We start from the raw sequence: 12,231 nt of genomic DNA, 5'->3' as shown, positions 1-12,231 counted from the left end.
CATAAAAAAAATTATTTACTCAGAATTGGACATATCCAGTTACTTCAACTTCACTATCTTGGCAGCCTTCCAATAATTACAGCATAGTTTGTCAATATCCTTTTGAAAATACATTTTCTAGAATTAGACACAGTATTCTATATGTGATCTAAACAGTATATAGAGAAATCCTTATTTCTCTGGTTTAGAGATTATATTTTAATTTGCATCATCACTCAAAAGTCTTTACTATTCTCTTTTGTTCTAAGAGCAATGTCTAAACCCTTTTATCTAAAAGTCAAGGTTCGAGAGAGAGTCCAGACATAATCTATACTCTTTTGGGCTTTTCTACAATGATCCGCTCTCTACATTGCAGAACACTTTGCTCTCATCAACTTATTGATGTTTTATTTATGGTGTCACAGAATTTACAGGAGACGCCAGGAAATTTGAGGGCTCTCATAACCACCATAGTTTTCCTTGAGCCAGAACTGAAATTATATCAGAATTTCCCATATCCTCCATCTGATGGAGGATATTATGGTCCTCTCCAGTCACAATCATGGCTTTTTGTTTGCTTTCCATTAATCTCTGTTATGTCTCCATATTGTTTATTACCCTCGGGTTTGTAGATCTCATATAGATGAGAACCTTTCTTATGTATCCTCACCCCTCTTATTAAACGAGTCCTTTAAACAGACAATCTTCTTCAATTGCCATTTTTTACTTACGAGCTCAATACCTTAAAATCTCAGGAATATTTATATTTATCTTCTTGTGTTAAAGTTTAAGTACCTTACTTGTTACACATGCCTTTTGTTGATATATAGATAAGGCTATAAATATTGTTTGCAATCTGTATTCTTGGTATTTTTCTTTAACCTAAGTTGACCTAAGGGCATTTCCTTCAGAATATGTTTCTTTCTGTGTCACCCGTGGGCCTCACACGTCTGCTTTTGGCTTTACTGGGGTAATTTTCTCCTTCTACTTCAAAATTTGCTTAAATCCTTCTAGACAGATCAACAGGGTTTTCTGCCAAAGCACATCCTTCCCAATCTTTACAAGATGCACTCTGCCCCTTGCCAGAAGTCCATCATCCTGGCTATAGGATATAGTCCAGAAGACTTTTTAAAACACCATCTACACAAGTAGCCATTCGTTTCTCAGCCTCCCTTCTTTTCCACAGTCACTGCCATCACACGGAAAAAGAGACAAATACACCACCTGTGCTTTCGAATCTTTCAGTGTGCTACCCAGAACTTTAAAGTCATGAGGAATACAGTCCCAGTTTCTTCTGAGTTTGCCATTTGTTCCACACAGGAAGCAACAAAAGTGGGGGGACAATTCATAGCCTTGATAAGAAGTTCTTGGCAGGCTTTCTATAATATCTTGGATATTGGCTCCGACCCCTTCTCAATTTTCCACATCAAGTGTATACAACATGACCTTCAAAACCCTTGTTTGGGAATTAACCACCATATAAAACATCTTTCTTCTTCCTGACAGTGGTCACAAGACCCCTCCCATCAGCTCATGCCAGTAACTTCTCCCTAGTGCTTTGTGGAAGGAATGTCTTGAGTCTACCCCAACGGGAAGAGTGCCAGACAAGATCCAAAGGGTGAGACTGTCCTTCATTTCTCTGCCATTTCACATTCTTCCACTTGCCCACTTCATGACATTAATTTATCAGCATTTTCCTGGCTTTCTTTCTATCTTTTTTCCTCCTGTCTAAGAACCTTTCATCAACTCTAAGAAACTGGGGAGGGTAGAAGACACAAGAGGGAGGAGATACGGGGATGTATGTATATGTAGAGCTGATTCACTTTGTTATACAGCAGCAACCAGCACACCACTGTAAAGCAATTATACTCCAAGAAAGATATTTTAAAAATTAAAAAATAAAAAATAGAATGTGAAAAAAGAAACTGGAGTGTGGAAAAGTACCTGTTTAATCTCCCCCCCTCTCCCTTCTGCTTGCATTTGCAGCTGCTATACTTGGTCACCATCTCAAGCGTGAAAAGAAAGATGGAACTTACTCCAAAGGTCACTACACTACCGCAAGGCATGTGTTTTTTTTGGATCACCAAATGAACTAAGGGTTTATCTTGGTTTCACTAGATGCACTCCTTGAAAACCTTAAAAGAGTAAAGATTATGTCTCCTCTCTTATTGTGGGACTTCTCAGAGGTTTAGAATACTCTGGCTGCCTGTTTTTCATTAGACTGTGAGTTCCTCAAGACAGAAACTCTGCATCTCTTTCATTTTCCACGGTGCCCAACACAGAGGCTTGACGGGACACGGAAACTGAATGAACTGTCCAACACTGGGGGCAGAGGCTTTCCATCTCTATGGATTACCCTATTCTAGTCGCCCTTAGTGCTCTGGTACGTTAGCTGATTACTTTGAATATCCTTAATGGGCAAGGTCACTGATGGGCCCACTAAAACGTTTCCCTTCCATTTTTGCCTATTTTGTCCCCAAGGCTCAGAATGAGCTTCTTTTTTTTTTTTTTTTTTTAATGTATTGCATTGAAGTTTGAAGAAAAAGCAAGGGTCAGCTAGAGAAATAACTAACTAGAGATTATTGAATGGAGTACTTAATTGTGCCCGTGTTTTTATATTTCTTTAAATCTTTCTCTGAACGGTCTGTTCTTTCCAAAATGTTACACGGATGCTTAGCTGCTTAAATGTGACTTGGTGCTTTGAGATTTTAAATTACATATATTTGAATGCAAATGCTTGCTCTTTTGACTAAACTAGCTTACAGAGAGTCTGGCCTTTCAGATAATGAGGTCATAAAGCAGACCACTAACAGCAGGCACAGCTGCTCTCTAAACCACAGGCACTTGAGTACTTCCCTACTGAGTCACAGCAAATATCTCAGGACAAAATGTCAGTACCACTGCCCACTCTACCTCTTGGGCAGATATGGATGCATCTATCCCCTGAAAGCTATGCTCTTACGGGTAGCAATTCCATCCCTATGCCTGTTCATACTCCCAATGACAGCTAACATGCAACACACACACACACACACTATACATATATATAATATATATACATGTATGTATGTATGTATATATAAGTAATAAGTGCTTTTAAAAAATCTGATTTACGCTATGGCCTGAGTCATTTGATGAGTTTATAGGGAACTCGAGTCAAGTATCTATCTGGAGCAGGAGAGGTTCCCACTGGTCCCCAGCACTTCTGTTTGAGCATGGACAATCTCAGCAGCTTAGACTGGAAAGACCTGCAGAGACAGCCCCTTGGTGCATCCCCTGGCCCTGGCCCCTCACCACCTGCCTGTCAGGCTGTCATGACTGAGGCTCCTTTCCTCACGCAGCTCGGCTTCTACGTAGGCTATTCAAAGAGTGCCATCTGCAGGATGAAGGGAGGATCATAAATATTTATTCATTTCCTTCAAATGATAGTTGAAGAATTTAAAATGTGTTCAAGAGCTAATCAACACAAGATTTAAGTTAAAGTTTAATGACAGATAATGAATTGCTACATTCATCCTTCACAGGTATCATTTGTATTTATTTTAATGACTGCCTTAAATGTCTTTACTCCAAAGAGTAAACCAATGGTGAGAATCAGAGGTGCCCCCACTGTCCCAAGAGTGGAGAGGTGTTCGTTCAGGGCCTTTATGCTGCCCCTGGACCCCTCTCCATGGGTAGCCATTTCTCTGCTCTTCCCTGCAGAAGGGCACATGTCCAGTGGTGACAGATGAAACAGCTCTCTTCCTTCTTTGACTCAAGACAATTTAAAAAATCTGAATGCAGAGAATGGGAGCTCAGAGTTCCCTTGTCATACCAGCCTCAGGTCAAAGAATCATAAGATCACAAAGCTGAAAGAGGCTTCTTCACTGAATCATGACCCTGTGTAGTGCTGCTGGCCAGCGGCCCCCAGTCTCCTCCTTCACCCCATGCGTGATGCCCCTCCTGCCCGTATCTCATAAGCAGCAGCCCACAACAACCAGGAACAGGTTTCTAATTCTTTCATTGTGCGTCACTGATCTCTGACGAACTCAAGAATTATCCAATTCCTGACTAAATTCACTTCTCTCCCCCCAGCAGCCCTCACCTAGTGAGGAGAGAAGCAAGAAAAGGAGCGCCCTTTCCTGCCTGGGTTGCCCCCTTTCTCAGTGCCTGAGCGTGATGGTCACGCTGCACAGAAAAAAGCAGGGCTGAGGCAGGTGGCTGCTGACCACCCACCTGCCTTGGCCATGGTTGGAGGTGGTTTTCCTATGGGGACTACCAATTCCAGGATGCTGGGCAGCTCCACTGCCCACACCCTTCCCCAGAATAGGGATGAGGGAACAAGACAGGATTCATTTCCAGACTACAAGACCCATCTCTAGAGGCTATTTACAGGAGAATGATGCAGTGATCTCATGGCCCTTCACTGAGGTGTTCGCTTTGTGGTCCGCATCCTCCGAAAACCTCCTAAAAGCAGGAGTCTTTTGGAAGGTACACTCTCTCTTCTCTCTTGTAAAGACACAGTCTTATCAGGAAGCAGAGGCAGAGACAAGTGGATTATATCAAAAGGTTACTCGTTGGCAGGACCAGGGAAAATAATGCCTGTGACAGGGGAAGCCTCCCCTACCCCATTCCTGCTCTTTGCCCTGTACTTTCTTTCTTTCTTTCTTTTTTTTTTTTTTTGCGGTACGCGGGCCTCTCACTGTTGTGGCCTCTCCTGTTGCGGAGCACAGGCTCCGGACGCGCAGGCTCAGCGGCCGTGGCTCACGGGCCCAGCCGCTCCGCGGCATGTGGGATCTTCCCGGACCCGGGCACGAACCCGAGTCCCCTGCATCGGCAGGCAGACTCTCAACAACTGCGCCACCAGGGAAGCCCTGCGCTGTACTTTCCACGAGGACACTGGCAATGAATTTTACACCCAATTCCTCCACCTCAGTAAAGAGGGACGGCATGGGGTTAGGGTGAGAACACGAGTCTGGACTCACACCTGGGTTGAAATCCCCACAGAACCACCGACAAGCTAGATGACAAAGGCACCGCAGGACTTTCTGATCCTTTAGTGTTGTCTTCTATAAAACAAGGCTGATACTGTCTATCGTTCAGGGTTGGTGGGAGATAAAACACTTAATAGGCCCATAAGCTCTCAAAAATGTGTCAATTCTTTCTTTAGTATGAATTTAAGTTAATGTGTCTCTGGCACTAACTGAAAGGCACTGTCCCATGGGAAGGGCATATCAGGCACCAGCGAGACGGTGGAGGAGCAACTGGGAGAAATGAGGTTTAGGTTGGGGAGGCCACGAGGCTTGTTTGGTTGTAACAACACACAAAAACGACAGCCCCCTCATGGGCCTGTGACCACAGCTGGCATTGCCTATGAGGCCACAGCAGTAAGAGAGCAAGGAGGAGTGGGCTGGATCAGGGCGGTGGGTGGCTCTGGGGATGTCCTCCCCAGGTGAGGAGGGCGGAACCACACGACAGCCAGAAGGCAGGGGCACCAAAGCTATGGGATGGCTCTAGTCCAACAGATGGCCCCAGGTACCACAATGCCCACTGTCAGCAGGCAGGGAGTCTGGATGACCCTCTCCCATCCTATGCCCCCTAACAGACTGGACAGGCACCAGAATGCCTGGCCACCCAGATATTTTGGGTCTGTAATACATCTTGTCCACCAGAGGCACATTGGGCCTGTGTCTGTATCATGTTGGCACAGTCCAGCTCATGCTGTAAAAGATCCTTGTGTGGCTATGAGGCTGGTTTTTGTTCTTGTGGTGGTGGTACTGGTGGTCGTGGTAAAATAAACGTAACAGAAAACTTAAAAGTTCAGGGGCACTGAGTCACCCTGTTGTGCAACCATCACCACCATCCATCTCCAAAACTCTCTACCTTGCAAAACTGAAACCCTGCACCCACTAAATAATAACTCCCCATCAGCACTTGGCAACCACCCTTCTACCTTCTATCTCCATAAATTTGACTATTTTAGGTACTTCATATAAGTGGACTCATATGATATTTGTCCTTTGGTGACTGACATTTCACATAGCATAGTATCTTCAAGGTTCATCCAAGCTGTAGCATGTGTCATACTTCCTTACTTTTTAAGACCAAATAATATTCCACTATATGTATATACAATATATATATATTTTTTTTCTCCTGCGGTACGCGGGCCTCTCACCACCGCGGCCTCTCCCGTTGTGGAGCACAGGCTCCAGACGTGCAGGCCCAGCGGCCATGGCCCACGGGCCCAGCCGCTCCGCGGCACGTGGGACCCTCCCGGACCGGGGCACGAACCCGCGTCCCCTGCATCGGCAGGCGGACTCCCAACCACCGCGCCACCAGGGAAGCCCTGTATATACAATATTTGGTTTATCTATTCATCTGTCTATGGACACTTAGGTTGCTTCCACCTTTTGGTTACTGTGAAAAATGCTGCTTGAACATGGGTGTACAAATATCTTTTCACACCCTTGCTCTTAATTCTTTTGGGTATATACTCAGAAGTGGGATTGCTGAAACATATGGTAATTCTATGCTTAATTTTTTGAGAAACTGCCATACTGTTTTTTTGTTTGTTTGTTTGTTTGTTTTTGCGGTACGCGGGCCTCTCACTGCTGTGGCCTCTCCTGGTGGGGAGCACAGGCTCCGGACGCGCAGGCTCAGTGGCCATGGCTCACGGGCCCAGCCGCTCTGCGGCATGTGGGATCTTCCCGGACCGGGGCAAGAACCCGCATCCTCTGCATCGGCAGGCAGACTCTCAATCACTGCGCCACCAGGGAAGCCCTGCCATACAGTTTTTACCAGTGGTCGCACCATTTTACATTCCAACCAACAGTGCACAGAGGTTTTCTATGAGGTTTTCTTTATCCCATAGGTTGGGTCTCATCTACCTGCCTCCGCAGGTTTAAGTTGCTGCTGACACGGTCTCTCTGGCTCCGTCAGGCCTCTCACCCTCCAGCATCCCTTGCAGCTCCCCTAGGTCCACTCCCACTACTTCCTGTCCACCAGCAGATTCCTTTGGCTCTTGGCAGGCCCTCTCCTTTCACACCCACAGCTCACATCTGTCTGGGGCTGGTCACCTCCCCGGGTGAGGTTGAGGCTCTGGACAATGCCCAGCAGGACTCCCCCACTGAGGGCTGCCTGTGTAATGGAATCAGAGCCAGCCCTGGCTAAAGCCGTGATGTGGCAAACTCTAGCTTTGTCACCCTCGCTACTCTGGCAGCAACCACCTCTCCATCCCTTAGTGATACCTTTCCCAGCTGCCCCTTCCCTGCCTTACTCATTCTACTGCAACTGATCACAGTTGACAAAATACTAATTTACCACTCACCTAGTGATCCTAGAGCAGACAAGGGTCTCCTTGCATCAGGCGGGAAGGCAGCCCAGAAGCCATGGGCTATCCACCCAACGTGCCCCACAAAACACCAAAGCCACAGCCCTGGTCTCCCTCACCGCTCCACACACGCATACAACCACACACAGCATCTCACCTGAGCCACCTCTTCAAAGTCATCGTGCCTCTTCTGCAGGGCCCGGGCTCGATGCAAAGACTTCCCGACCCCTGTGTGCTTGCTGAGAAAGGCCTCGCCGTGGTTTTCAATCCAGTCTAACACCTAGTCAGAGAAGGAAGACAGAAACAATGACTTCTTGGCAAAAGACACGTGACAACATGTGTGACTGCTAGGCTATTAGACTCCCCGCCCGTCCCAATCAGAAAGCAGCAGTCCAGGTGTAAATGTTCAATCCACGGTGGACACAGGGATTTCATTACTGTCATTGGCAATACAACAATCCCACCCTTAACTAAGTTCAGCTCTTCCTCTTTGATCTCCAGAATATCCCCTCATCACTTTCTCAGTTTTCTCACCCTTAATTAGCCCATTATTTTAAACAAGTTACACAGACCGCCAGGCACAGTTTAACCCTCTCACTACTTTGACTCCAACCATATAAAGTCAGACACATTTGCAGGAAATTAAGCAGTGTCAGGTCAGGGCAGTTCCTTGGCACTCACTCCACCATAAAAATGCTCATGGCAGTGGCATCAAGTCATGGGGATCCTACCTCATTGTTCTCCTTGGACTCCCTTCCTAATCTTGGGAACAAAGTCCAGAGTAGTCAGTCCCTAACTGGAGCTACGCTCAAGAGAGCTGATCACCAGGACAACTGCCCTCTCTGGCTTCTTTCCACCTTTCTCCTCCAATCAACATCAACATCAACCAACCAACCAACAAAATAAAGTAAGGTCTTTAGTATCTATGATGCTCTTGGGTAGCAGTAGAGACTCCATGTTCTCCAGGCTTAAGGGCTAGTGATTTGGCCTCAAGACATTTTCCTCGGAGTTGTGAGAAGCTAGAAAACAGGTGGCTGGAGCAGTAGAGGGATGAGTGAGGCGATGCTTAGAAGGTGAGAAAATATGTTGTCCTGAGGGGTACTTGACGGGGGAGTGGAAAGCCCTTAGTAAAAGCCTCGAAATGTAGGGAGGATCAAAGCCTTTAGCCCATTTTGCATTTGTCCACATAACCCAACAAAAATGTGTGCCTCCAGGGAGAAGGGAAGCAGTTCATTTGGGCCCTGAGGAGTTGGCACTCACTAAATCAGATGGCTACAACTGAATCAGAATTACAGCACAGACACACCTGTTGCAGATCCTGCCAAGACTCAACTAAGCCCACTCTATTCCTACTATAGTAAACGTCAACTAAACATTTGATTAATGAGGTACTAGCTTTCTCAGATTGTAGAATGACTTTTGGGAAAATGATTTAGATGAACTAGCCCTGTTTAAAGGGCACTTTATTTCTGTTTTTTTTTTCTACAGATTGCCCTGTGGCAAGCAGAGAGACCAAATCATTGCCTGGACTGCAGACATGAGAGTTCTGTTTCTATGGAATTTAGCCTTTGGCGTCACTTCCTCTGACATTTGAGATAAATTTATGCCTGCAATTGTAAAAAGTATGGAAGCTTTCAAAGTCTTAGGTGGCAGTATCATAAAGCCATACCAAGATGGTATTGGTTAGAGAAATGCACATATGAATATAAAAATGAGGTTTAACAAAAATGCATGCTACAAAGCCAGGTCAGGTAATCGTCCACTAAAATGAAGAAAAAAAGAAGGCTTTTGCAAAAATGACTTTATCTAAACATTAGTGTAAAGATTTTAAGCACTTTAGCATCAAGGATTTACTATATAACACATGGAGCTATATTCAATATCTTATAATAACCAGTAATGGAAAATAATCTGAAAAAATATATATATAACTGAATCACTTTGCTGTACACCTGAAACTAACACAATATTATAAATCAACTATACTTCAATTTTAAAAAGGTTTTAAACACTTTAACAAATTCTGGCAATATTTTTTTAATATTCTGGAGGCACATCTGTAAAAAGAAATTACAATAGTAAACGAACTGAATTTTTACCTTTTGCAAACTCTGAAAGGCAGCACTGAAAGGAAGTTTAGATATTCTTTTCTTAGAATAAAGAAGAGCCTACTTTTCTCTTGAGTTACTTATGGTGATATTTCAGCAACAAAAGTCAGGAGAGTGCATTTTTACTTGATTTGCCACAATTTGATCCCATTCTATACCGGACAAGGATGATGGGTGTCAGCATGCAAGGTCAAAGACAAACATTTCTAGTCACAAAGTTTCTCATATATTGTGTACCATGGATAGCGTAGTTTTATAATTTTTATGCATATTTAAACTTTTATTAATCCCCTTTTGAGAATGAACTGAAGGTTGGAGATAATTTTTATATACAAAGGAGCCGTCTTATAGCTTTTCACGAGCGCTTTGGAATTTATGACGTATTTTCAGGTTACAATTTTTTAAAAAAATTTTGTTTTGAGCAGTTAAGCGTGACTTGCTTGTCTGGCACTTTTTTTCATGAATTTTATTTTATTCATTTTCATTTTTAATCTCTAGCTTTAATAAATATTCTAAACAATATTCTAAAGCAAATTGGTTAGAGACAAATGTTTTTCATCTACTAGTTCACAAATGGTTAGCTTTTATACTCCCTGGGGGTGCTTTCACAACTTTTAAACTTTTTTTAAAAAGCAATTTGTTTCCTGTTTATTTTGCTTTCTTTAAAATGTCAATTAGTTTTCAGTTAGTGACACTTAGTTTACTTAATCAGCTCTACCTTAACCACTTAAAAATCTATTTCATATATGAGAGGCTTTTACTTAGTTTAAACATAACTTTGCTCTGTGATGTTACATTGCCTCCATTTAGTACAGCTGCTGCCACTAGAACTGGAGCTGTGCGGAAAACACATGCAACCTCAATGCCGGGTCAGGGACTGCAGGGAAATCAATTTAACAAAACAAAAGCAAATGATTTAGGACGTGAACAAGATTACTTTAGTAATATCTAGAGACGGAAAAAGCATCTGAGGACAGAGAAACAGAATCAATATATGATGCACTGTTCAAAATGTTGATTTCTGACAATTTTGTTTCAGAGAGTTCTTTTAGAGCCAGCATGGCCTGGTACAAATACTTAGGCCATATGCTCTCTTGACCTTTGATTTCATGGTTCCCAACCCTGGGAACACAATCCAGCTTCCTACGTGGACTGCACAGCAGAGAAATGTGCTTCTGAACAGACACCGGTGGTGTCTAACAATTATGTGACACACCGTAAATTAATGTGCAGCATTGGAAGTCTGGCGCGTCCCAGAATCTGAACATCACTGGTTGAAGAATAAATTGAGTTTCTAGCCTTACCCTGGACCCTATCAAGGTGTAAGCACCCATCAAGGTACCCCTTATTAGCTGGTCCCTATGTAATTTCTCTCATCTAAAAGATCTTATGTAAAATAGTCAATTATCAGTTGCAGTTAGGATAGTACAGGATGATAGTTAATCATACCTATTGATGGCTTTGAATTGGTGTTTAAGTGTTTCCAACAATAGGAGGTTTTTTCCTTTTGTTTTTGTCTGAAGGAAGAGTCTTCAGGATGCAGAGAAGCACGTGTGGGCTACGACTATTCACATATTCAAATAGATATTTATTATTAGCCTCATGGTGGCCTAGCGCCAGGCACTAGGACAGCCCAGCATGCAGGATTAAACAAGGCAGGCTCGGCTCTGACTCCAGGAACTCAGTCCAGGTGGGTAACGAGCACTAGATATGAGATCACAATTCATCATTAATTGCAAGGGTGAAAAGTGCCAACGGTCAGCGAAGTCCACTCTGAAGTGAGGCCTGAGAGACAGTAGGATTTAACCAAATTAGGAATTGAAAAGATCAGCATGGTTTGAGTAGGTGTAAGTAGGAAATGCGCCCCGAGGCGGCAGGCACCAGGTAGAGCTGAGCCCTGGTGTGCTGCGTCTGACTGCAGCGTTAGCCTAAGAGCCACTGAAGGGCTGAAGGAGGAGAAAGACACCATCAGATCTGCATTTAAAAATTATTGCTCTGACTGCTTTGTGGAGAATCAGTTGTTGGAAGACAGGAACAGAGGTAGGAAAACAGGAGGTTCCTGCGGAAATCCTGACAAGAGGCGATGGTAGCTCAGGCGAGGCCAGTGGCAGTGTCCGTGGAGAGACAGGTTTCAGTAATATTTAGGGGAGAGAACAGCCAGGATTTGGTGATGGGGCCTGGGGGTGATGCAGAAGCAGGTGGAAGCCTGACCCCCAGGAAGAGGAACTTGTCACTGGTACAGAAGCAAGTGAGTCACAAGGGATAGCACGAAGATGACAGATTTTTTGGTTAAGTTTTCTTTCAATTTTCATACTCACGCTCTGTTTTTGTTGTTGTTGTTGTTTTGTTTTGGGGTGTTTTTTTTTGCGGTACGTGGGCCTCTCACTGCTGTGGCCTCTCCCGTTGCGGAGCACAGGCTCCGGACGCGCAGGCTCAGCGGCCATGGCTCACGGGCCCAGCCGCTCCGCGGCATGTGGGATCTTCCCGGACCGGGGCACGAACCCATGTCCCCTGCATCGGCAGGCGGACTCTCAAGCATTGAGAGCCTCAAGAGTCTCAAGCGGACTCTTCCCACCAGGGAAGCCCCACGCTCTGGTTTTGATAAATGACAGGTGTGCCTCTGCACTTGAGTGGGAAGTAGCACCCAGTGATAGTTGTCAATCTCATTCTGGCAAGATGTGCCTTTAATTTCAAAGGAGTTATTTTATACACTAAGGTTTAAAAATAAATTATGAATTTCTAATATAGCCAGATCCTAATGATAAAAAAAAAGTGAGGGACACAAAATCTACCTGAAGAGTATAAATTAGGCTTACATGGAGTTAAACCTTG

General features: G+C 44.3%; 1 protein-coding gene across 1 annotated transcript in view; it reads right to left on the bottom strand.

Annotated features, from left to right (window-relative positions):
- Positions 1 to 12,231, bottom strand: part of LOC149749336 (kalirin-like) — a 168,520-nt gene that overhangs the window by 151,433 nt on the left and 4,856 nt on the right. Inside the window, exons 3-4 of the mRNA XM_089909901.1 lie at positions 7,449 to 7,571; positions 7,018 to 7,098 (exon numbers count right to left, since the gene is read on the bottom strand). Coding sequence (XP_089766027.1) covers positions 7,018 to 7,098; positions 7,449 to 7,571 — 204 coding nt within the window. The remainder of the gene's footprint in view (positions 1 to 7,017; positions 7,099 to 7,448; positions 7,572 to 12,231) is intronic.

This window comes from Delphinapterus leucas, chromosome 4 (assembly GCF_059928025.1).
Source record: "Delphinapterus leucas isolate spDelLeu-1000000601 "Yukka" chromosome 4, BTC_Dleu_Yukka2, whole genome shotgun sequence".
Lineage (NCBI taxonomy): Eukaryota > Metazoa > Chordata > Mammalia > Artiodactyla > Monodontidae > Delphinapterus > Delphinapterus leucas.
Note: the sequence above shows the minus strand (reverse complement) of the source record. Positions and strands in the feature narration are given on the sequence as shown.